Source organism: Neovison vison, chromosome X, assembly GCF_020171115.1.
Source record: "Neovison vison isolate M4711 chromosome X, ASM_NN_V1, whole genome shotgun sequence".
Classification (NCBI taxonomy): Eukaryota; Metazoa; Chordata; class Mammalia; order Carnivora; family Mustelidae; genus Neogale; species Neogale vison.
In genome coordinates this window covers 40,813,973-40,840,430 of record NC_058105.1, presented here as the reverse complement: position 1 = coordinate 40,840,430, position 26,458 = coordinate 40,813,973, and the positions used below count along the sequence as shown (strand labels likewise).

Here is a 26,458-nt window from a genome sequence, read left to right as displayed (position 1 = left end):
TATTCATCAGTTTCTATTGCACATTTCCTGAACTCCTCCCTTCTGCTGAATAGAAGGGATCATTCCTACCACAGGGTCCACTCCAACGCTGTTATCTCAGATGCCTAAGGACAGACAAGAAGTAGGGGAAGAAATATCTTTCTGTTCATTCCTACTGCAGGGTCCACTCCAACGCTGTTATCTCAGATGCCTAAGGATGGACAAGAAGTAGGGGAAGAAATATATTCATTGATTATCTCACTCAACAATGTCTCCCATTTTCCTATTTTCTGTTTTCCTGTTCCCCTGGCTCTAGGAGTCTCTCTAGTTCCAGACTACTTCCCTTGGACTTCAGACTACCATTGTGCCTGCTTTCCTTTTGACCTGGTGTCCTCAGCTTCTCTGAAAGCCTGATGCCTGTTTGTCTCATTTGCTGACTTTTGGCCCAGACTCCTGCTATCTCTGTCTTGTCAATTTATCAACTTCTTCACCAGCCCTTGGCACATATTGCAATCTCCCTAGCCCAGCCACTTGGCCAGACCAGTTGACCCTTCAGCAATACATATCAGTTGCACTCCTGATTAAAAGCAGAGCTTACAATAAAGGAAGTGACAAAATAAATAAGTCTGTCTAGATATCTGAAAGCACCAGAATTAAAAATACTAAATATTCAAAATTAAACCTTGACCAATCTTTCGTTACAGTATAACACATGGGACATAAAAATTAATGGAATGCTGCAACTCAGGTATCAGGCAATCAACAAATATTTGAGCGCCTACCACGGGCAAGGCACTGTACTTAAAAGGATCCCTAGCCACTGAATATGTTGACTTTTCAACGAATAAACAAGGTGGCAGAAGATATTCCTTGGGGAGCCTGTTAAGAAAAATTCCACAAAGAAGTAAGAGGAGGAAGGGCTATAAAATCAATTCTACTTCTACCGTAGCAGTTAAACTTCTGGGTCTTAACTCCTGGCTGGACTGGTTGATAGCATATTTCAGCAGGGCTTGGAAAACCAGTTTGTTTTAGATAATCTGAGAGAGGTGACTTTCAGCCTCGTCACGTGGGATTCCCAAGAGTCCAGTTCCTCATTCCGATCCACTCCATGTTTATGAACGTGCATTAGCTGGCACATTAAGAAAAAAATCTCAGTGCAGGAAGTCATCCAATCCTGATAAGTTGACATGTAGAATAAAGTTTATGGTGTTATTTATTGCTAACGTAGTCCTGGTTAAAGGTTACGTGTGTACAGTTGGAGGAGGGGCAGGCAAGGGAGAACGTAGATAACTAAAGTGAAATAGAGCTGATGTATTCAGAGCTTATGTTGCTTGAGGTGAGATCAGTTACCTACTTGCAACTGAAATTTCAAACTTCTGCCTAGCGGGGACCTGAGTGGACAAATGGTGACTGATAGTTGGAAATACCAGAAGACATCTTAAGTTTTATGCTCAGATGAACAAGCAATGAACCAGGAGAATAAGTCCAGTTGTTTTCGGCTGCTTGTAATTTTTACCTTTTTATTTAAAATCACAGCGTCTTTTTCAATGAATGCCTATGTGACTGTGACTTATTACAATGAAACCAGCAACTACACTACGATAGAGAGGTGTGAATGTGGTGTTTATGGATTAGCCTCACCAGTGGCTAATGCTATGGGGGTGGTGGGCATCCCCAAGAACAATAACTACCAAGCTTGTGACTACAACACTGAGTTTACTAATACTAACAGTCCCTGGATTGCACTGATAGAAAGAGGTAATTGTACATTTTCGGAAAAAATTCAAGCAGCGGGCAGAAGAAACGCAGATGCTGTTGTGATTTACAATGTTCCAGACACTGGCAACCAGACAATACAGATGGCAAATTTCGGTAAGTAATGACCGAGTCCTAAAGAGGATTTGTGTCTTTGTTTATCTTAAAATGGTATTTCAATCTAGAATTACTCTAGGATCTGGCAATGACATTGTAAAAATGATTTAATTTTTTTTTCTTTTTTGCCCAGCACTATTATCCCTTAATTAATACTTGTAATTAATTTGTTCCAAAGACAAAAGCAATTCATGAAGTGATCTCTATATTCCTTTCACGATTTTCTTAGTTGTATTAGTTTGCTCACTGTTTATTACATAACTGTTTTTGAAGAAAACAGTTATGTAATAACTTACTTCTAAACATTAAAGAAAACTTAAATATTTTAATTCCATTTTCAATTTGTGCTTTTCAGTTTGATTCATTTTCTCAGACAGAAAGAATTGTATGTATTCAAGTATGCAGTAACTACAAAACTGATTATTATAAGTAAACAATAACATATTGTAAGTACACAAAATGTTTAGAGAAATGGGAATCTGACTATCTGCTGTGTGCATATGAGATTTGAATGTTTGTGGGACTAATACATATTAAACTACTCTCTAAAAAGAGTATACATTGGAAAAGGCATGGTAGAAATAAGATCACACCAAAATTTACATCAAAAGTAAAAGTTTCCCTTATAAGTATTTCCTTAGGACTTCATAAGTAAGTATAACCATCTAATTTATCAACTTGCTACTGGAATTTACTTCCATGAATTATTGTTTTTATTTTATTTGTTTTGTAAAACAATGCCACTTTCCAAATAAATGATACTTAAAATAGTAAAGAAGTAGGTTTCTTACCCAAGTTTTCTATAGTGTGGGTAAGAATGGGTATTTTTAGCCCCAAATAGCTAAAGAGGGAAATAAAAGGCAATAATTTCAAACAGGGTAAGAACTGGAAGCACACAATATCAGGATAATTGGTTATCACTACCAAACTTGAGCCCTAAGGAAATTAATGTAAATTCAACACATTTCAGAATTGCAAAAGAGAGTAAATCAAATTTGTGTTAAGAATAGTAGCGATTGGAGCATGCAGGTTATACACATGCAGTATGGCAGTTTAGTACTAATGTAGGATAAACAAGCTGATTGTTTCCCTGGGTATCAAAACACCTGGTAAAGACGATCTTTCAGCAGTACCAAGTTATCATAAATGTACAAAACTCCACTTGCTACCTTTTATAATATATTCTAGACACTCCCAGAACTTAGGCATTCACACTTTTCTTCTTTTGAACTTCAGAGGTCTCCAGAAGGCTTCCATGCATGTTCCTACATTTTTACAGGTGACTTTTACTTTTGTAGAAATAAAGAAAGACAGCTTTCTCATGAAAATCAGAAACTGAATCTGTTCTAAGGAACCTACTTCCCTAATGTTCCAACTTAGATTCTGAGTGCTCTAAGTTTCCTTTTGCATGGACAATCACCTTGTTTTCACCCCCTGCTATTTTTTAAAAAGATTTTATTTATTTATTTGACAGAGAGAGAGATCACAAGTAGATAGAGAGGCAGGCAGAGAGAGAGAGAGAGAGAGAGAAGCAGTCTCCCTGCTGACCAGAGAGCCCAATGCAGGACTTGATCCCAGGACCCCGAGATCATGACCTGAGCCGAAGGCAGCAGCTTAGCCCACTGAGCCACCCAGTTGACCCCCTGCTATTTTTTAAGTATAAATAGTACCAATCTAAATTGTAATCCGGTTGCAAAACTTGCTTTGCAACGTGCAGTAGCGGCCAATATCGAGTGCAATGTGGGTACCCAGCCCCTGATTTTAAAAGATTTACCAAAGATCACTTACAATAAATTTCACCAAAGGGCATGTACACAGTCATCTAAACGTTGACTCTGAGCAGAGTATTAAAAACAAGGCAGTTACATTTAGCATTCAATATGTACTTCCAGCATACTCAAGGGTACGTGATCAAAAACATTTTTTTACTGCATTGTCCCTCTTTTCAAATAAGCACATTGAAAAAGAGAGCATAATGATAGTATTTGTAATAGTTTATATTTGTTGCCATTTACTATATGTCAGACACTGTTGTAGGGCCTTTATTTTATTTTTTCATTTTTCCTATTACCACTTTATTTTTTTAATTTAAATTCAATTAGCCAAAATATAGTTTCAGAGGTAGAGTTCAGTAATTCATCAGTTGCGTATAACACCCAGTGGTCATCACATCACATGTCCTCCATAATGCCCATCAGCCAGTTACCACGTCCCCCAACCACCTTCCCTCCAGCAACCTTCAGTTTGTTCTCTAGACTTAAGAGTCTCTCGTGATTTGTCTTCCTGTCTGATTACTGGTCTTTAACATTGAATGTCCTCAACCCCAAAGAATTAAAATTGTAAGTTTACTATTTTGCAGTTGTAAGACCTGTCAACCGGTGTGTTATTGGAGTTCTCCCTTCCCAGAAATTTACCTTATATAGAAATTATTAGATGATGCAGTCGACAGTAAAGCAAGTGTGGATACAAAAACTCTATGACACTATGGTGGTGGGTGGTGGGAAGAGAATATATTTGCACCACAGGCCATTACAGATTGACTCATTATTTTGTAACATAAGCCAAAAGGGTGTGAGGTTTTGCTATCTTTTCACTAGTGTTCTTTTTTTTTAACCTTTATATTATTCTTTTTTTAAAACTGTTATGTTCAATTAGCCAGCATATAGCACATCATTAGGGTTTTTTTAAGACTTTATTTATTTATTTATTTACTTATTTATTTGACAGACAGAAATCACAAGTAGGCAGAGAGGCAGGCAGAGAGAGAGGAGGAAGCAGACTCCCCACGAAGCAGAGAGCCCGATGCGGAGCTTGATTCCAGGACCCTGGGATCATGACCTGGGCGGAAGGCAGAGGCTTTAACCCACTGAGCCACCCAGGCGCCCCCATCATTAGTTTTTGATGTAGTGTTCAATGATTGTTTAAGCATGGGGGTGGGGGGTGCGTAACAACTCCTCTTCCTCCTCCAAAAGCTCGTGGCTTCATCTCCATCACCTCGTCTTTTATCACCCCTAAAAACCACCTTTTCAGCGTTGGCCCCCTCAGGGCTGTAGCACCCTTGCCTTCTGGCCCTGTTCCACCTACTTCTCCATTCCTTCGATCCCATTTTTCCATGCTAGACCTTGGGAGAATTTCCACAATGTTGTGCCTCTTTGCTTACTGATGTTGATGCCCTCCAACCACAGATCACTAGGAACAGACCTGTAGTTGAAAAAGGTGGGTTTTTTATTTGCTGCAGCAAAGGGAGAATGCACACCATGGGAAACCATGGGGCATCTCAATGACAGGGTGGTAGAAGGGACTTAAGAGGATTTGGACTTGCTTTAGATGATCTGCACGAGGGTTTAGGGAAGCAGGCCATTTACCAGCCACCCCAGTTTGCCTGAGACTGAAGGATTCCCTGGAACGTGAGACTTTCAGCGCTTAAACCAGGAAATTCTTGAGGAAACCAGGCTGAGTTAGCTACACTAGCTGGTTTTGTTCTATGTTTAAAGGCTGGGGCGCCTGGGTGGCTCAGTGAGTTAAGCCGCTGCCTTCGGCTCAGGTCATGATCTCAGGGTCCAGGGATTGAGTCCCGCGTCGGGCTTTCTGCTCAGCAGGGAGCCTGCTTCCTCCTCTCTCTCTCTCTCTCTCTCTGTCTGCCTCTCTGCCTACTTGTGATCTCTCTCTGTCAAATAAATAAATACATCTTTTTTTAAAAAAAAGGCTATCAGAAAGTGGGGGAAATTCTGTGATTGGATTCCTAAATAAATCTTATCTCTAAGTGGGGCAGACTGACCTAAAGCTAGAGAGGTAGTTGGTAAAGAAGAAACAGTCACTCATATTAGCCAGGATGGGAGATGTTTGGTCATTTTTGGTGGGTGGGACACTGCTCATATTTTGACAATGTTCAGACATGATTGTGGAGTAGTCTTATTTTTGTCTTGATCCATCATGGTTGCAGAGCAACCTTCCCTAATATTGAGGTTCTGTGAGACTATTTATGCTCAACAAGAAAACACCAAGGCCCAGTTAATAGTGGCAGGCTGGATCCCAGATGTCAGGGGCTGCTTGTCTCTTTGTCACTGACAACACACTATGCTCATGCCTTACTGTGGTGCAAATATATTCTCTTCCCACCACCCACCACCACCATTTTATATTTCTGGGACTCCTCATCCCCTCTAGGTTGCTTTTAAAGTACCCAAGAAACATAAAGAATGCCTCTGCACTCCTTGCTTCTCCTAGTTTCATGATGTGGGTACAGAGTTTTCTTACTCCTGGGCCCAGTCTATCTATAGCCTCCCTAGTAGCAGTCTTTTTTCTCTGAAGGGGGTAACTTCAGTCTGAGAAGAGTTTCCACTGAGGAGGAATAATGGGTAGCCTAATGCTTAGAGGTGAATCTTTAATTGAACATTGTCCAATTTGCAGTCTGTTTTGATTTTGTCCTTTGATGGTGTTGGAAACAGGAGGACATGCTTATGGTATCCTTAAGTAATGACATAAGGTCTTAACAAGCCTTTCCAAATGTTCCAGATGTCCATCCCGCTCTGTCCCAGACATGCAAGAAAATCAAGAGGCCCATTATTAAAGTGTAAAATTTGGAGCCTGTTAAGTACTCACTGGATAAGCAAACAGGTCCTGAAAGTGAACTATGCTGTTAATAGATAAATTGCCTTAAGAAATGCTTAAGCTTAAAAAAAAAAAAAGAAAGAAATGCTTAAGTTTGAGTGGTTTTTTACTATTTTAAATTTTTTATAAACATATAATATATTTTTATCCCCAGGGGTACAGGTCTGTGAATCGCCAGGTTTACACACTTCACAGCACTCACCATAGCACATACCCTCCCCAATGTCCATAACCCCACCCCCCTTCTCTCGACCCCCCTCCCCCCAGCAACCCTCAGTTTGTTTTGTGAGATTAAGAGTCACTTATGGTTTGTCTCCCTCACAATCTCATCTTGTTTCATTTATTCTTCTCCTACCCCCTTAACCCCCCATGTTGCATCTCCACTTCTTCATATCAGGGAGATCATATGATAGTTGTCTTTCTCTGATTGACTTATTTCGCTAAGCATGATGCCCTCTAGTTCCATCCACGTCATCGCAAATGACAAGATTTCATTTCTTTTGATGGCTGCAAAGTATTCCATTGTGTATATATACCACTTCTTCTTTATCCATTGATCTGTTGATGGACATCTAGGTTCTTTCCATAGTTTGGCTATTGTAGACATTGCTGCTATAAACATTCGGGTGCACGTGCCCCTTCGGATCACTACGTTTGCATCTTTAGGGTTAATACCCAGTAGCACAATTGCTGGGTCATAGGGTAGTTCTATTTTCAACATTTTGAGGAACCTCCATGCTGTTTTCCAGAGTGGTTGCACCAGCTTGCATTCCCACCAACAGTGTGGAGGGTTCCCCTTTCTCTGCATCCTCGCCAGCATCTGTCATTTCCTGACTTGTTAATTTTAGCCATTCTGACTGGTGTGAGGTGATATCTCATTGTGGTTTTGATTTGCATTTCCCTGATGCCGAGTGATATGGAGCACTTTTTCATGTGTCTGTTGGCCATCTGGATGTCTTCTTTGCAGAAATGTCTGTTCATGTCTTCTGCCCATTTCTTGATTGGATTCTTTGTTCTTTGGGTGTTGAGTTTGCTAAGTTCTTTATAGATTTTGGACACTAGCCCTTTATCTGATATGTCGTTTGCAAATATCTTCTCCCATTCTGTCAGTTGTCTTTTGGTTTTGTTAACTGTTTCCTTTGCTGTGCAAAAGCTTTTGATCTTGATGAAATCCCAATAGTTCATTTTTGCCCTTGCTTCCCTTGCCTTTGGCGATGTTTCTAGGAAGATGTTGCTGCGGCTGAGGTCGAAGAGGTTGCTGCCTGTGTTCTCCTCAAGGATTTTGATGGATTCCTTTCTCACATTGAGGTCCTTCATCCATTTTGAGTTTATTTTCGTGTGTGGTGTAAGGAAATGGTCCAATTTCATTTTTCTGCATGTGGCTGTCCAATTTTCCCAACACCATTTATTGAAGAGGCTGTCTTTTTTCCATTGGACATTCTTTCCTGCTTTGTCGAAGATGAGTTGACCATAGAGTTGAGGGTCTATTTCTGGGCTCTCTATTCTGTTCCATTGATCTATGTGTTTGTTTTCATGCCAATACCATGCTGTCTTGATGATGACAGCTTTGTAATAGACCTTGAAGTCCGGAATTGTGATGCCACCAACTTTGGCTTTCTTTTTCAATATCCCTTTGGCTATTCGAGGTCTTTTCTGGTTCCATATAAATTTTAAAATTATTTGTTCCATTTCTTTGAAAAAGATGGATGGTACTTTGATAGGAATTGCATTAAATGTGTAGATTGCTTTAGGTAGCATAGACATTTTCACAATATTTATTCTTCCAATCCAGGAGCATGGAACATTTTTCCATTTCTTTGTGTCTTCCTCAATTTCTTTCATGAGTACTTTATAGTTTTCTGAGTATAGATTTTTAGCCTCTTTGGTTAGGTTTATTCCTAGGTATCTTATAGTTTTGGGTGCAATTGTAAATGGGATTGACTCCTTAATTTCTCTATCTTCTGTCTTGTTGTTGGTGTAGAGAAATGCAACTGATTTCTGGGCTTTGGTTTTATATCCTGACACTTTACTGAATTCCTGTACAAGTTCTAGCAGTTTTGGAGTGGAGTCTTTTGGGTTTTCAACATATAGTATCATATCATCTACGAAGAGTGATAGTTTGACTTCTTCTTTGCTGGTTTGGATGCTTTTAATGTCCTTTTGTTGTCTGATTGCTGAGGCTAGGACTTCTAGTACTATGTTGAATAGCAGTGGTGATAATGGACATCCCTGCCGTGTTCCTGACCTTAGCGGAAAAGCTTTCAGTTTTTCTCCATTGAGAATGATATTTGCAGTGGGTTTTTCATAGATGGCTTTGATAATATTGAGGTATGTGCCCTCTGTCCCTACACTTTGAAGAGTTTTGATCAGGAAGGGATGCTATACTTTGTCAAATGCTTTTTCTGCATCTATTGAAAGTATCATATGGTTCTTGTTCTTTCTTTTATTGATGTGTTGTATCACCATTGATTGATTTGTGGATGTTGAACCAACCTTGCAGCCCTGGAATAAATCCCACTTGGTTGTGATGAATAATCCTTTTAATGTACTGTTGAATCCTATTGGTAGTATTTTGGTGAGAATTTTTGCATCTGTGTTCATCAAAGATATTGGTCTGTCATTCTCTTTTTTGATGGGATCCTTGTCTGGTTTTGGGATCAAGGTGATGCTGCCTCATAAAATGAGTTTGGAAGTTTTCCTTCCATTTCTATTTTTTGGAAGAGTTTCAGGAGAATAAGAATTAGTTCTTCTTTAATGTTTGGTAGAATTCCCCCAGGAAGCCGTCTGGCCCTGGGCTTTTGTTTGTTTGGAGATTTTTGATGACTGCTTCAATCTCCTTACTGGTAATGGGTCTGTTCAGGTTTTCTATTTCTTCCTGGTTCAGTTGTGGTAGTTTATATGTCTCTAGGAATGCATCCATTTCTTCCAGATTGTCAAATTTGTTGGTGTAGAGTTGCTCATAGTATGTTCTTATAATTGTCTGTATTTCTTTGGTGTTAGTTGTGATCTCTCCTATTTCAATCATGATTTTATTTATTTGGGTCCTTTCTCTTTTCTTTTTGATAAGTCTGGCCAGGGGTTTATCAATCTTATTAATTCTTTCAAAGAACCAGCTTCTAGTTTCATTGATTTGTTCTATTGTTTTTTTTTTTTAAAGATTTTATTTATTTATTTGACAGAGAGAAATCACAAGTAGATGGAGAGGCAGGCAGAGAGAGAGAGAGAGGGAAGCAGGCTCCCTGCTGAGCAAAGAGCCCAATGCGGGACTTGATCCCAGGACCCTGAGATCATGACCTGAGCTGAAGGCAGCGGCTTAACCCACTGAGCCACCCAGGCGCCCCTATTGGATTTTTTTTTTTTTTTTGTTTCTATTTCATTGATTTCTGCTCTGATCTTTGTGATTTCTCTTCTCCTTCTGGGTTTAGGGTTTCTTTCTTGTTCTTTCTCCAGCTCCTTTAGGTGTAGGGTTAAGTTGTGTACCTGAGACCTTTCTTGTTCCTTGAGAAAGGCTTGTACCGCTATGTATTTTCCTCTCAGGACTGCCTTTGTTGTGTCCCACAGATTTTGAACCATTGTGTTTTCATTATCATTTGTCTTCATGAATTTTTTTCAATTCTTCTTTAATTTCCTGGTTGACCCATTCATTCTTTAGAAGGATGCTGTTTAGTCTCCATGCATTTGTATTCTTTCCAAATTTCCTCTTGTGATTGAGTTCTAGCTTCAGCGAACATTGTGGTCTGAAAATATGCAGGGAATGAATCCAATCTTTTGATACTGGTTGAGACCTGATTTAGGACCCAAGATGTGATCTTTTCTGGAGAATGTTCCATGTGCACTAGAGAAGAATGTGTATTCTGTTGCTTTGGGATGAAATGTTCTGAATATATCTGTGATGTCCATCTGTTCCAGTGTGCCATTTAAGGCCTTTATTTCCTTGTTGATCTTTTGCTTGGATGATCTGTACATTTCAGTGAGGGGAGTGTTAAAGTCCCCTACTATTATTGTATTATTGTTGATGTGTTTCTTTGATTTTGTTATTAATTAGTTTATATAGTTGGCTGCTCCCACATTAGGGGCATAGATATTTAAAGTTGTTAGATCTTCTTGTTGGACAGATCCTTTGAGTATGATGATATAGTGTCCTTCCTCATCTCTTATTATAGTCTTTGGCTTAAAATCTAATTGATATAAGGATTGCCACTCCTGCTTTCTTCTGATGTTTATTAGCTTGGTAAATTGTTTTCCACCCACTCACTTTAAATCTGGAGGTGTCTTTGGGTTTAAAATGAGTTTCTTGTAGGCAACATATAGATGGATTTTGTTTTTTTATCCATTCTGATACCCTGTGTCATTTGATTGGGACATTTAGCCCATTAACATTCAGGGTAACTATTGAGAGAGATGATTTTAGTGCCATTGTATTGCCTGTAAGGTGACTGTTACTGTATATTGTCTCTGTTCCTTTCTGATCTACTACTTTTAGGCTCTCTCTTTGCTTAGAGGACCCCTTTCAATATTTCCTGTAGAGCTGGTTTGGTGTTTGCAAATTCTTTCAGTTTTTGTTTGTCCTGGAATCTTTTAATCTCTCCTTCTACTTTCAATGATAGCCTAGCTGGATATAGTATTCTTGGCTGCATGTTTTTCTCGTTTAGTGCTCTGAAAATATCATGCCTGCTCTTTCTGTCCTGCCAGGTCTCTGTGGATAAGTCTGCTGCCAATCTAATATTTTTACCATTGTATGTTACAGACTTCTTTTCCCGGGCTGCTTTCAGGATTCTCTCTTTGTCACTAAGACTTGTAAATTTTACTATTAGGTGACGGGGTATGGACCTATTCTTATTGGTTTTGAGGGGGGTTCTCTGCACTTCCTGGATTTAGATGCTTGTTCCCTTTGCCATTATTGGGGAAATTCTCTCCAATAATTCTCTCCAATATACCTTCTGCTCCCCTCTCTCTTCCTTCTTCTTCTGAAATCCCAATTATTCTAATGTTGTTTTGTCTTATGGTGTCACTTATCTCTCGAATTCTGCCTTCGTGGTCCAGTAGCTGTTTGTCCCTCTTTTGCTCAGCTTCTTTATTCTCTGTCATTTGGTCTTCTATATTGCTAATTCTTTCTTCTGCCTCATTTATCCTAACAATGAGAGCCTCCATTTTTTATTGCACCTCATTAATAGCTTTTTTTATTTCAACTTGGTTGGATTTTAGTTCTTTTATTTCTCCAGAAAGTGCTTTTATATCTCCTGAGAGGGTTTCTCTAATATCTTCCATGCCTTTTTCAAGCCCGGCTAGAACCTTGAGAATCATTATTCTGAACTCTAGATCTGACATATTACCAATGTCTGTATTGATTAGGTCCCTAGCCTTCGGTACTGCCTCTTGTTCTTTTTTTGTGGTGAATTTTTCCACCTTGTCATTTTGTCCAGATAAGAGTATATGAAGAAGCAAGTAAAATACTATAAGGGTCGCAAAGACCCCTGGAAAATATGCTTTAACCAGATCAGAAGAGATCCCAAATCGTGGGGGGGGGGGAGAAAGGGGATCAAAAGAGGTTCAGGGGAAAAAAAGGAAACAATTAAAAAAGAAAACGAATAAAGAAAAAATATAAAAAAGAATATATATATATATATATATATATATAAGATAAACTAGTTAAAAACGTTAAAAAAGAAAAGGGTAAAAATTTTTAAAAATTTAGCAGAAGAAGAGAGAAAAAAAATTTTAAAAGAAAAAAAAATTAAATTAACTGCAAGACTAAAGAATCATAGGGAGAAAGCCATGAGTTCCATGCTTTGCTTTCTCCTCCTCTGGGATTCTGCCGCTCTCCTTGGTATTGAAACTGAACTTCTTGGTAGGTGAACTTGGTCCTGGCTGGATTTCTTGTTGATCTTCTAGGGGAGGGGCCTGTTGTAGTGATTCTCAAGTGTCTTTGCCCCAGCTGGAATTGCACTGCCCTTACCAGGGGCCGGGCTGAGTAATCCGCTTGGGTTTGCTTTCGGGAGCTTTTGTTCCCTGAGCGCTTTCTGTAGAGTTCCAGAGGACGGGAATGAAAATGGCAGCCTTCCAGTCTCCAGTTCAGAGGAGCCGAGAGCTCGAGAGCTTGGGGCCCCACTCCTCAGTGCGCCCTCAGAGAATAGTGCCCAATAACTCCCGTCTGCCTGACCTCCAGCTGCGCTCCGAGCTCACCGAGCCTGCGACTGGTTCTAGGTAACCCCGAGCTGTAAGCTCACTCTTGACTCTGTCTCTGTAGCCGGCTTCCCAACCCTAATACCTGTGAGCTCTGCGACACTCAGCCACCCCCGATCCTTCTGTGACCCTGCGGGACCTGAGGCCATACTGAGCCCGCATGGGCTTCACCCCGGTTTAGCCTCTGGAGCGATGTCCCTCAGCGGAACAGACTTTTAAAAGTCCTGATTTTGTGCTCCGTTGCTTCACCGCTTGCTGGGAACCAGCCCCTCCCCCTGCAGTCTATCTTCCCTTTGCTTTGGATTCACTTCTCCGCCAGTCCTACCTTTCAGAAAGTGGTTGATTTTCTGTTTCTAGAATTGCTGTTCTGTTCGATCTCCTGTTCGATTTGTAGGTGTTTGCAATCTTTAGATAAGCTATCTAGCTGATCTCCTGCTACCTGAAGTAGTCTCAGCCTGCTACTTCTCCACCATCTTGACTCCTCTGCCTTGAGTGCAGTTTATTTCAGCCAAGTCAATAATCTGGATGGGATAAAGTGGTTCTTACATTTTTATCATTTCCAATATGTTGAATGAAGGGGATATCAGGGTAAGGTTTGAAGCATTTCAGAATCCCCCAAACTCATCAACTCCAGAGCAAGTAAGTGCAGGGAAAGAAAGGGCTTAATCAGAGCAGCAAAGGCAAATGCTAAATGTTTGGGGGAAATGTCTTCCAGAAATGAAGAGGAAATAGAAACATAGTATATAAATGAAGAAAATAATTAAAAACTTCATGAAGGACTCAGATATACACACCAAGAACTTAATTTAAGAAAAGTAATCAGTTCCACTTCAAAGGAATCTCAAATCTCTCTACCTGGTATCCATCTCCAAGACTTTATCCTCAGACCATAGGCAATAACTTCCTAACTGATCTTGCTTCTCTTTTCCAATTCCAGGCCTATCCCCACACAGAATCCAAAATAAAATGCCTTTGAGAAAAGATAAATCACTCCCTGTCTAAAATCTTTTAGGTCCCATGGCACTTAGAGTAAATTCAACTCCTTCCAATATCCTTACCTAGTCATCAATCACCTGGTTTCTGCCTACCATTCTGACCTCATCTCCTCTAACCTCCCTGCCTCCGCAACTCCACTGCCCCTCCCACCCTTACCACTCACTCAACTCTAGCTACACTGGCTTCCTATCAGTCCCTCCATTCCATTAAACTCTTCCCTGCTCTTGAGCCTGAAAGTACTCGATACCTTCCTCTTCTTCACCCTTGCATCTTATTAAACATAAAGCCCTATTGCTTTGACCTCCAAGCATTACTTTTTTAAAGTTTTTATTTAAATTCCATTTAGTTAACATACAGTGGAATGTTAGTTTCAGGTATACAATAGAGTGATTCAGCAATTCCGTACATGGCCCTGTGCTCACCACAAGTGCACTCCTTAATCCCCATCTCCTATTTCACCCATTCCCCACACCCCCACCTCCGGTAATCATCAGTTTGTTCTCTATAGTTAAGAGTCCGTCTCTTGTTTTCTCTCTCACTCTCGCTCTCTTTTTCTTGGCTCGTTTGTTTTGTTTCTTAAATTCCGCATATGAGTGAAATCATATGGTATTTGTCTTTGTCTGACTTATTTTGCTTACCATTATATACTCTAGGTCCATTCATGTCATTGCAAATGGCAAGATTTCATTCTGTTCATGGCCAAATAATACTCTGTTGTATATACATGTATGTATATATATATCATAGCTTCTTTGTCCATTCTACTATCAAAGCATGCTTGGACTTTTTCTCTAACTTGGCTATTGTAAATATCACTGCTATAAACATCAGGATGCCTGTATCCCTCTGAATTAGTGTTCTTGTATTCTCTGGAGGAAATACCCAGTACTGTGGTTGCTGGATCATATGGTAGCTCTATTTTTAACTTCTGAGAAATCTCCATACTTTTTCCCACAGTGGCTATACCAGTTTGTTTTCCCACCAACAGTGACTGAGGGTTCTTCTTCTCCACATCCTCGCCAACATTTGTTGTTTCTTGTGTTGTTGATTTTAGCCAGTCTGACATGTGTGAGGTGATATCTCATTTAGTTTCGATTTACATTTCCCTGATGATAAGTGGTGATCAGCTTCTTTTCATACACCTATTAGCCATCTGATGTCTTCTTGGAGAAATGTCTGTTCATAACCTCTGCCCATTTCTTAACTGGATTACTTGGTTTTGGGGTGTTGAGTTGTATAAGTGATTTATAAATTTTGGTAATAACCCTTTAATCACATTAGTCATTTGTAAATATCTTCTCCCATTCAGTAGGTTGCCTTTTTGTTTAGTTGATTGTTTCCATCGTTGTGCAGAAGTTTTTTACTTTGAAGCAGTCCCAGTAGCTTATTTTTGCTTTTATTTCCCTTGCCTCAAGAGACATATCTAGTTTTAAAAAATTGCTACAGCAGTTGTCAGAGAAGTTACTGCCTGTGTTCTCATCTGGAATTTTTATAATTTCAGGTCTCACGTTTAGGTCTTTAATACCTTATGAGTTTATTTTTCTGTATGATGTAAGAAAATGATACAGTTTCATTGTTTTACATGTGGCTGTCCAGTTTTCCCAACACCATTTGTTGAAGAAATTGTTTTCCCCACTGGATATTCTTTCCTACTTTTGTCAAATATCAGTTGAGCATATAGTTGTTGGTTCATTTCTGGGTTTTTTATTCTGTTCAATTGATCTCTATGTCTATTTTTATGCCAGTACCATTCTGTTTTGATTACTACAGCTCTTACAGAATTCGAAGTCCAGAGTTGTGATGCCTCCAGCTTTCCCTTTCTTTTTTCAAGCTTGCTTTGGCTATTCAGTGTTTTTCATGGTTTCATACAAATTTTAGGATTGTTTGTTCTAGTTCTGTGAAAAATGCTATTGGTATTTTGATAAAGGTTGCATAAAATCTGTAGATTGCTTTGGGTAGTACAGACATTTTAGCAATATTTGTTCTTCCAATCCATTTCTTTGCATTCTTCCCATTTGTTTGTGTTGTCTTCAATTTCTTGCATCAGTGCTTTAAAGTTTTCAGAATATAGATCTTTTACCTCTTTGGGTAGGTTTATTCCTAGGAATCTTATTATTTTGCATATAATTGTAAATGAAACTGAATCCTTGATTTTTCTTTCTGCTGCTTCATTATTGGTGTAGAGAAATGGAACAGATTTCTGTATATTGATTTTGCAACTTTACTGAATTTGTGTATCAGTTCTAGCAATTTTTTGGTGGAGTCTTTCAGGTATTCTACATATAGTATTATGTCATCTGCACATAGTGAAAGTTTGACTTCTTCCTTACTGACCTGGTCTTTTATTTGTTTTTGTTGTCGGGGAAAAGTTCTGTTTTTTCCCCGCTAAGGATGAGGTTAGCTGTGGGTTTTTCCATATGATCTTTATTATGTTGAGGTATGTTTCCTCTAAAACTACTTTTCTGGAGTGCCTGGATAGCTCAAATGGTTGAGTGTCTGACTCTTGGTTTTGGCTCAGATGGTGAGCTCATGGTCATGGGAATAGAGCCCCTCCTGAGGCTCTCTGCTGAGCAGGGAGTCTGCTTAAGGATTCTCTCCCTCTGCCCTTCCCCCAACTCCTGTTCTCGTGTATGCACACACGCACTCTCTCCCTTCCTAAAACACATAAATAAATATTTAATAGAAAATAATAAAAAATAAATCTACTGTGTTGAGGGTTTTTATCATATATGGATATTATACCTTGTCAAATGTTATTTCTGTGTCTATTGAAATGATCAGCTCATTCGTATCCTTTTTCTTATTGATGTGATGTATCATATCAATTAATTTGCAAATATTGAACTACCCTTGCATTGCAGGAATAAATCCCACTTGATCATGGTGAATGATTTTTTTTTGTATATATGTACCATATCTTCTTTTTTTGTTTGTTTGTTTTTTATTTTAGTTTAGTTTTTAAGTGTTCCAAGATTGTTTATGCACCACACCCAGTGCTCCATGCAATAGGTGCTCTCCTTAATACCCACCACCAGGCTTACCCATTCCCCCCATCCCACTCCCTTCCAAAACCCCCAGTTTGTTTCTCAGAGTCCACAGTCTCTCATGGTTTGTCTCCACCACCGATTTCCCCCAATTCACTTTTCCTTTCCTTCTCCTGATGTCCTCCATGTTATTCCTTATGCTCCACAAGTGAAACCATATGATAATTGACTCTCTCTGCTTGACTTATTCCACTCAGCATAATCTCCTCCAGTCCTGTCCATGTTGATACAAAAGTTGGTTATTCATCCTTTCTGATGGGGGTGTACTGTGAATGATATATATTTTAAAGATTTTATTTATTTGAGAGACAGAGTGAGAGAGAGTGAGAGGGGAGAAGCAGATTCCCCATGGAGCTGGGAGCCAGATGCAGGACTCGATCCTGGGACTCCAGGATCATGACTCGTGCAGAAGGCAGTCGCCTAACCAACTGAGTCACCCAGGCGCCCATGAATAATATTTTTAATGTATTGCTGAATTCAGTTTGCTATCAATTGGTTGAGAATTTTTGCATTTATGCTTATCAGGGATATTGACCTGCAGTTCTCTTGTTCAGTCCTGTCTTTATCTGGCTTTGTGATCAGGGCAATGCTGGCTTCATAGAATGAATTTGGAACTTTTCTTTCCTTTTCTGTTTTTTGGAATAGTTTAAGAAGAATGGGAATTAGGTTTTTTTTTAAATGGTTTATAGAATTTGCCTGTGAAGCCATCTGGTCCTGGACTTTGGTTTGTTAGGATTTTTTTGTTTTTGTTTTTGTTTTTACTGATTCAATTTCTTTGCCAGTTATCAATCTGTTCAAGTTTTCTATTCTTCCTGTTTCAGTTTTGGTAGTATATGTTCCTAGGAATTGTCCAATTTGTTAACATATAGTTTTTCATAATATTCTCTTATTATTGTTTATATATCTGTAGTGTTGGTTGTTATTTTTCCTCTCTTATTTATAATTTTATTTATTTATTTGAGTCCTTTCTCTTTTTTCTTGGTAAGTCTGACTAGAGGTTTATCAATTTTATTGATTTTTTGATTTATTGATTTTTTTCCAAGAACCAGCTTCTGGTTTCACTTGTATCTTTTTTTTTTCTTAGTTTCTATATCATTTATTTCTGCTCTAATCTTTAATCTAATATTTATTCTATTCTTCTGCTGGTTTTAGGTTTTTTTTCCAATTTATTTATTTTCAGAAAAACAGTATTCATTATTTTTTCACCACACCCAGTGCTCCATGCTAGCCGTGCCCTCTATAATACCCACCACCTGGTACCCCAACCTCCCACCCCCCCTGCCACTTCAAACCCCTCAGATTGTTTTTCAGAGTCCATAGTCTCTCATGGTTCACCTCCCCTTCCAATTTACCCAAATTCCCTACTCCTCTCTAACGCCCCTTGTCCTCCATGCTATTTGTTATGCTCCACAAATAAGTGAAACCATATGATAATTGACTCTCTCTGCTTGACTTATTTCACTCAGCATAATCTCTTCCAGTCCCGTCCATATTGCTACAAAAGTTGGGTATTCATCCTTTCTGACGGAGGCATAATACTCCATAGTGTATATGGACCACATCTTCCTTATCCATTCATCCGTTGAAGGGCATCTTGGTTCTTTCCATAGTTTGGCGACTATGGCCATTGCTGCTATAAACATTGGGGTACAGATGGCCCTTCTTTTCACGACATCTGTATCTTTGGGGTAAATAAACAGGAGTGCAATTGCAGGGTCGTAGGGAATCTCTATTTTTAATTTCTTGAGAAATCTCCACACTGTTCTCCAAAGAGGCTGCACCAACTTGCATTCCCACCAACAGTGTAAGAGGGTTCCCCTTTCTCCACATCCTCTCCAACACATGTTGTTTCCTGTTTTGTTAATTTTGGCCATTCTAACTGGTGTAAGGTGATATCTCAATGTGGTTTTAATTTGAATCTCCCTGAGGGCTAATGATGATGAACATTTTTTCATGTGTCTGATAGCCATTTGTATGTCTTGATTGGAGAAGTGTCTGTTCATATCTTCTGCCCATTTTTTGATGTGTTTGTCTGTTTCGTGTGGGTTGAGTTTGAGGAGTTCATTATAGATCCTGGATATCAACCTTTTGTCTGTACTGTCATTTGCAAATATCTTCTCCCATTCCGTGGGTTGCCTCTTTGTTTTTTTTGACTGTTTCCTTTGCTGTGCAGAAGCTTTTGATTTTGATGAAGTCCCAGAAGTTTATTTTCGCTTTTGTTTCCTTTGCCTTTGGAGACGTATCTTGAAAGAAGTTGCTGTGGCTGATATCAAAGAGATTACTGCCTAAGTTCTCCTCTAAGATTCTGATGGATTCCTGTCTCACGTTGAGGTCTTTTATCCATTTTGAGTTGATCTTTGTGTACGGTGTAAGAGAATGGTCGAGTTTCATTCTTCTACATATAGCTGCCCAGTTTTCCCAGCACCATTTATTGAAGAGACTGTCTTTTTTCCACTGTATATTTTTTCCTGTTTTGTCAAAGATTAATTGACCATAGAGTTGAGGGTCCATATCAGGGCTCTCTACTCTGTTCCACTGGTCTGTGTGTCTGTTTTTATGCCAGTACCATGCTGTCTTGGTGATCACAGCTTTGTAATAAAGCTTGAAATCAGGTAAGGTGATGCCACCAGCTTTATTTTTGTTTTTCAACATTTCCTTAGCGATTCGGGGTCTCTTCTGATTCCATACAAATTTTAGGATTATTTGCTCCAGCTCTTTGAAGAATGCCGGTGGAATTTTGATCGGAATGGCATTAAAAGTATAGATTGCTCTAGGCAGTATAGACATTTTAACAATGTTTATTCTTCCGATCCAAGAGCATGGAATGGTCTTCCATCTTTTTGTGTCTTCTTCAATTTCTTTCATGAGTGTTCTATAGTTCCTCAAGTACAGATCCTTTACCTCTTTAGTTAGGTTTATTCCAAGGTATCTTATGGTTCTTTGTGCTATAGTAAATTGAATCGATTCTCTAATTTCCCTTTCTGTATTTTCATTGTTAGTGTATAAGAAAGCCACTGATTTCTGCACATTGACTTTGTATCCTGCCACGCTGCTGAATTGCTGTATGAGTTCTAGTAGTTTGGGGGTGGAGTCTTTTGGGTTTTCCATATAAAGAATCATGTCATCTGCGAAGAGAGAGAGTTTGACTTCTTCATTACCAATTTGGATACCTTTTATTTCTCTCTGTTGTCTGATTGCTGTTGCTAGGACTTCTAATACTATGTTGAACAAGAGTGGTGAAAGTGGACATCCTTGTCTTGTTCCTGATCTCAATGGGAAGGCTGCAAGCTTTATCCCATTGAGGATGATATTTGCTGTGGGTCTTTCATAGATAGATTTGATGAGGTTCAGGAATGTTCCCTCTATCCCCATACTTTGAAGCGTTTTAATCAGGAACGGATGTTGGATTTTGTCAAATGCTTTTTCTGCATCAATTGAGAGGACCATGTGTTTCTTCTCTCTTCTCATATTAATTTGTTGTATCACATTGATTGATTTGCGAATGTTGAACCATACTTGTAGCCCAGGGATGAATCCCACCTGATCATGGTGGATAATCTTTTTAATGTGCTGTTGGATCCTGTTGGCTAGGATCTTGTTGAGAATCTTAGCATCCATATTCATCAGTGATATTGGTCTGAAATTCTCCTTTTTGGTAGGGTCCTTGCCTGGTTTGGGGATCAGGGTAATGCTGGCTTCATAGAAAGAGTCTGGAAGTTTTCCTTCTGCTTCAATTTTTTGAAACAGCTTCAGGAGAATAGGTGTTATTTCTTCTTTGAAGGTTTGGTAGAATTCCCCAGGGAATCTGTCAGGTCCTGGGCTCTTGTTTTTTGGGAGGTTTTTGATCACTGATTCAATCTCGTTATTAGATATCGGTCTATTCAGGTTGTCGATTTCTTCCTGGTTCAATTTTGGTAGTTTATATTTTTCCAGGAATGCATCCATTTCATCTAGGTTGCTAAGCTTATTGGCATATAACTGTTCGTAATAACTTCTGATGATTGTTTATACTTCCTTGGCGTATATCTCTCCCTTTTCATTCATAATTTTATGAATTTGGGATTTCTCTCTTTTCTTTCGGATTAGTGTAGCCAGTGGCTTATCGATCTTATTGATTCTTTCAAAAAACCAGCTTCTAGGTTCATTGATACGTTCTACTGTATCTCTGGTTTCTCCCTCATTGATCTCAGCTCTAATCTTGATGATTTCCCTTCTTATGTGTGGAGTTGGTTTGATTTGTTGTTGATCCTCCAGTTCTTTAAGGTGTAGAGACAGCTGGTGTGTTCTGGATTTTTCAATTTTTTTGAGCAAGGCTTGGATGGCTATATATTTTCCCCTTAGGACCGCCTTTGCTGTATCCCATAGGTTTTGGACCGAAGTGTCTTCATTCTCATTGGTTTCCATGAATTGTTTCAGTTCTTCTTTGATCTCCTGGTTGATCCAAGCATTCTTAAGCAAGGTGGTCTTTAGCTTCCAGGTGTTTGAGTTCCTTCGGAACTTTTCCTTGTGATTGAGCTCCAGTTTCAGAGCATTGTGATCTGAGAATATGCAGGGAATAATCTCAGTCTTTTGGTATCGGTTGAGTCCTGATTTGTGACCCAGTATGTGGTCTATTCTGGAGAAGGTTCCGTGTGCACTTGAGAAATATGAGTATTCTGTTTTAGGGTGGAATGTTCTGTATATATCTATGAGGTCCATCTGGTCCAATGTGTCATTCAATGTTCTTGTTTCTTTATTGATTTTCTGCTTCGATGATCTGTCTAATTCTGAAAGAGGCATGTTAAGATCTCCTACGATTAGTGTATTCATATCAATATGACTCTTTATCTTGATTAACAGTTTTCTTAAGTAATTGGCTGCTCCCATATTGGGAGCATAGATATTTACAATTGTTAGATCATCTTGGTGGATAGTCCCTTTAAGGATTATGTAGTGTCCTTCTGTATCTCTGACTACAGTCTTTAGTTTGAAGTCTAATTTATCTGATATGAGAATCGCTACCCCAGCCTTCTTTTGAGTCCCATTGGCATGAAAGATGCTTCTCCACCCCTTCCCTTTCAGCCTGCGTGTATCTTTAGGTTCAAAATGGGTCTCTTGTAGACAGCATATGGATGGGTCCTGTCGTTTTATCCAATCTGCAACCCTGTGCCGTTTTATGGGTGCATTTAGGCCATTCACATTGAGAGTGATTATTGATAGATATGTTTTTATTGACATTGAGTTACCTTTGAAGTCTTTCTTTCTGTAGACTGTCTCTATATTTCTGTTCAATGCTATTCTTGGGATTTTTCCTCTTTTATAGAACCCCCCTTAATATTTCCTGCAGTATCGGCTTGGTGGTTGCATAGTCTTTTAAGCCTTGCCAGTCTTGGAAACTCTTTATCTCTCCATCCATTTTGAATGTCAGTCTTGCTGGATAAAGTATTCTTGGCTGCATGTTCTTCTCATTTAGTGCCCTGAATATATCTTGCCAGCCTCTTCTGGCTTGCCAGGTCTCTGTGGACAGGTCTGACGTTATTCTGATGGGCTTCCCTCTGTAAGTAAGGAGCCTCTTTGCCCTGGCGGCTTTCAAGAGATTATACTTACAATTATAATTTCTCAATTTGACTATCAGGTGTCGTGATGTTTTTTTGGAGTGTATAATCTTGGGTGGAGACCGTTCAGCCTCTAGTACATGAACGCTGGTTTCATTCGCGAGATTCGGAAAATTTTCATGAAGGACTTGTTCCACGATATCTTCTAGATTTCTTTCTTTCTCCTCCCCTTCAGGAATTCCAATAATTCTGACGTTGGAACGCTTCATGGCATCATTTATTTCCCTGATTCTGCTTTCGTGGGATCTAAGCTGTTTGTTCCAGGCTTCCTCCTGATCCTTTCTCTCTATCTGTTTGTCTTCCAGATCACTAATTCTATCTTCTGTCTCAGTTACCCTAGCTTTGAGAGAGTTTAGATTAGATTGGAACTCATTGAGAGCATTGTGGACCTCCTCCCTGGTAGCTTTAAGCTCCGCCCTAACATTGTGAACATCCTGTCTGGTCGCTTTCAGCTCGGCCCTAATCAATTCTGTTTGGTCATCCATGGCTTTCTCCAACCTAGCTATTGCCTGGATAATTGTTAGCCTGAATTCTCTTTCCGACATATTGTCTATGTTGATAGCCGTTAGCTCTGTTGCAGAAGGTCCATCCTCTGTATTTTTCTTCTGTTGGGCATTCCTCCTCCTAGTCATTTTGGTGGGAGAAGACTGAACAGATGTAGCTGGATGTATCAACTCTGGTGCAGTCAAGGTGCACCCTGGAACACTTCCTGATCTCCGTCTCAGAGAGAAGCCTCAGTCTGGGTGCAGAAGCTGATTAAATTCCCCCTTGGCTGCTGGCAGAGCTGGTTCCAAGTTGCAGACCCTGGGGGCGCAGGATCTTTTGCTCGTCCCCAAAGCCAAGGCAGTGGCGGCTGTCTGGGAGCTCCTGACCGCCAGAGAGGTTCCAAGCAGCGATCGCACACTGAGATTTTGCCGCCGGCCCGGGCTGGGAGTGCCCGGTGTGCGCGCACCTCTTTTCAGAGGCGGCTGTGGGTCGGGCGCGCGTCTGGGGCACTGAGAACGGGGCGCTGGTCCGTAAGCCGCAGGCTGGGCTTTTGCGCGCCTCTGTCCAGGGAAGAGTTTCGCGCGCACGCGGCTTAGACTTTGAAACAATGGCGCGGGTCAAGGAGCGCCCCCGGGCCTTAGAAACCCAGGAGAGCTGGAGGGACGTGCGCGCGCATCTCAAGCTTTGTGGTAGGGCTAGCCCGCGTTCTGCAGACCGGCGCAGCTCCCATCCCCTCACAGGAGCCGGAACCCACGCGCTCTGGGGCGCGCTGGCGGCTTAGGGACCAGGAGCCGGTTTCCCCGCCGCACTCTCTCTGCCTCCGCGCCGGGGAGGCCGTCTGGGACCGGGGACTTAAGCCCCTGTCCCTAGCCGCCCCGATTCCCACAATTTGCCCCCGCGATCCTTTGCTCTTTTGGAGTGCTTACAACCAGTCTCCAAGTTAATGCTGGTCCCCAGACGCAGGGCACTCTCGCTCATATTGGGGTATTACTTTCCCACCGGTCGCCTCTGGTGGCTCCCTCCCCCTTTTGTTTATCTTCTGATATCAGTCCGCCGTTCCCATACCGTTTTACCTGCTCACTGGCGTCTTCTGCCCCTGAGAGATCCAGACGTGTATAATTCTGATCTCAGGCTGATTTCATGGGTGATCAGAGTTCTTTGGTAGGTAATCAGCTCACTTTGGGGTACCAGCTGAAAAGACGCCTCTTCCTAGTACCACGCCATCTTGTCCCCCCCCCCCCCGGTTTTAGGTTTTGTTTATTGTTCCACTGCTAGCACCTTTAGGTGCAAGGTTAGGTTGTTTATTTGAGATATTTCTTGCTTCTTAAGGTAGGCCTGTATTGCTATAAACTTCCCTCTTAGAATGGCTTTTGCTTTATCCCAGAGGTTTTGGACAGTTGTGTTTTGATCTTCATTTGTTTCCATGTATTTTTTTTTACTTCTTCTTTGAGTTCCTGGTTCGCCCATTCACTATTTAGTAGCATTTATTTAACTTCCATGTATTTGTGTTCTTTCCAGATTTTTTCTTATGGTCGACGTCTAGTTTCATACCACTATGGCCATAAAAGATGTACGGCATGACTTTGATCTTCTTGAATTTGTTGAGGCTTGTTTTGTGGCCCAATATGTGATCAAAATGTTTCTTATTCTGGGCAGTCTCCCTCAGCACAGTATTTCCCATCAAACCATGCTGCTCATTTCTGTTTAAATGTCTTATGATGTGTAATTATTTTGGTATTTGTTTGTTATCTGCTTCTCCCACTTGATTGTAAGTCCCAGGAGGGCAGAAACCATGTTTGTCATGCTTGCCATTGTATCCATTGTACTGAGCATAACTTGTGGTCTTCACTAGTTGTTGAATGAATCAAAGTTTAAGAAACTAGAAAGAAGTTTCCTTTTATATATGAAAGTATGGGCAAATTTAAGTGAATTGATTAGGTGAATTCAACAAACCATTGCATTCTATCATTGTCTTTATTTTTACCTACCTAAGTCATAGTTTTTCCTAAAAAAAAAAAACCTAGAGATTAAAGTCTCCCTTGATTTTCACCCCCAATCTCAGTCCTCTCCCAAGAAATAACCAATGCTATTCATCCAGTAGGTAACCTTTCAGACTTTTTTCCATAAATTTTCATATATATATATATATAAATATATGTATATTCTATATATATGAAATATGTATTTCATATATATATTTCAGAAAATACAGTCAACTTGTGTTTTAATTTTAAGATTGATAAAGTTATTCTGCAACTTGCTTTTGTTACTCAACTGTAGGACTTGGGGCTATTTTCATGTTACTACATTTACATCTAGATCTAGTTAATTCATTTAACTACTGCAAAATATTCCATAGTGTGTACATGCACATAATTTTCTTAACCACTCTCCTGTTAATGAACATTTGGGTTATTTTCAATTCTGCTCTTTTACTTCAATGAACATAATTATTGCTGATACCTAAGGAAGCTATTGACATTGAACTTGCATCATTACTGAGGTACATCTTGCCTCTGACCACCTTGTTGAGCTCTTATTAATTTTAATAGTTAGACCATTGATTCTCTTAAATTTTCAAGATAAATGAAAATTTTCTCCATAAAGTTTTTCCCTGTCTTTTATATTAATTGTGTCTCTTAATTCTTCCCAGTGGTTTTATTCCACTTATTATCCACTCTAGTAGTGATAATAGTGTATATCCTTGACTTGATCCTGATTTTACTAAAAAAATGGTCCTGCTATTCCACTATTAAGTTTGTTGTTTGGTAGAAGTTTCTGGGAGATGCCTCTTATCAAGTTTCAGGACTCCAGTAACGCTTCTGAATCTTGTTATTCTTATTGTCAAGCTAGGATATAAATACATATGTATATTTTTACATATATGTATAGATTAATGTAGATATAGATCAGTTATATTCACTATTTTAGAATATGACCCAAAGAGAAATCCAATAGTTTACAGTCAGTTTAGGGGAATTAATAAAGTGATACACTGAAATAATAGGTAAAAGAAACAGTTTTGTTTTTCCCTTTTTCTAGATTTAATTTTGTTGGTACCCTGAATAAAAGTATTGAAAACATTCTTGTTGTTTACACATATAGCTCCATGTTGAGTGCCCAGTTGTAAGACACAAACAAAATGACAAATTAGAAAAATTGTTTATTAAAACAAGATAAAGTGAACAGTAATGAATAATAAATGTAGAAACAGGTGTAAAATAGAAAACATGGGCAAAAAAAGACAGGCTTATTACAAAATATTTGACCACATTATACCACAAGTTAAATAAAGAATGACAAAGTTGGGGCACCTGAGTGGTGTAGTCAGTGACTGACCCTTGGTTTCAGCTCAGGTCATGACCTCAGGGTTATGAGATCGAGACCCGCGTCAGGCTCACACCCAGAGGGGAGTCCTCTTGGGATTCTCTCTCCTCTCTCCCTTTGCCCCATTCCCTCTCCCTCTCTCAAGTAAATAAATATTTTTAAAAACGTTCTTTTAAAAAAAAAGAATGACACAGATATTTTAAAAACTGTTATGATCATGAGATGTACTAACAAATATACAATATGTTAGGTCTGGTAAATACCTCAACTATGCTTGCAATTCATGAAACGGGAAGCGTCGCAAGCTTATTATACCCTAGCTTACAATAGCAGGATTTTGGTACATCTCTCATATATTCCCAAGAG

At 39.6% G+C, this 26,458-nt stretch overlaps 1 protein-coding gene across 1 annotated transcript in view; it reads left to right on the top strand.

The window, feature by feature from the left end:
- Positions 1–1,134: 1,134 nt before the first annotated feature.
- The window catches only part of RNF128 (ring finger protein 128), a 115,454-nt gene continuing 90,130 nt past the window's right edge, over positions 1,135–26,458 (top strand). Inside the window, exon 1 of the mRNA XM_044235470.1 lies at positions 1,135–1,851. Coding sequence (XP_044091405.1) covers positions 1,446–1,851 — 406 coding nt within the window. The 5' untranslated portion in view covers positions 1,135–1,445. The remainder of the gene's footprint in view (positions 1,852–26,458) is intronic.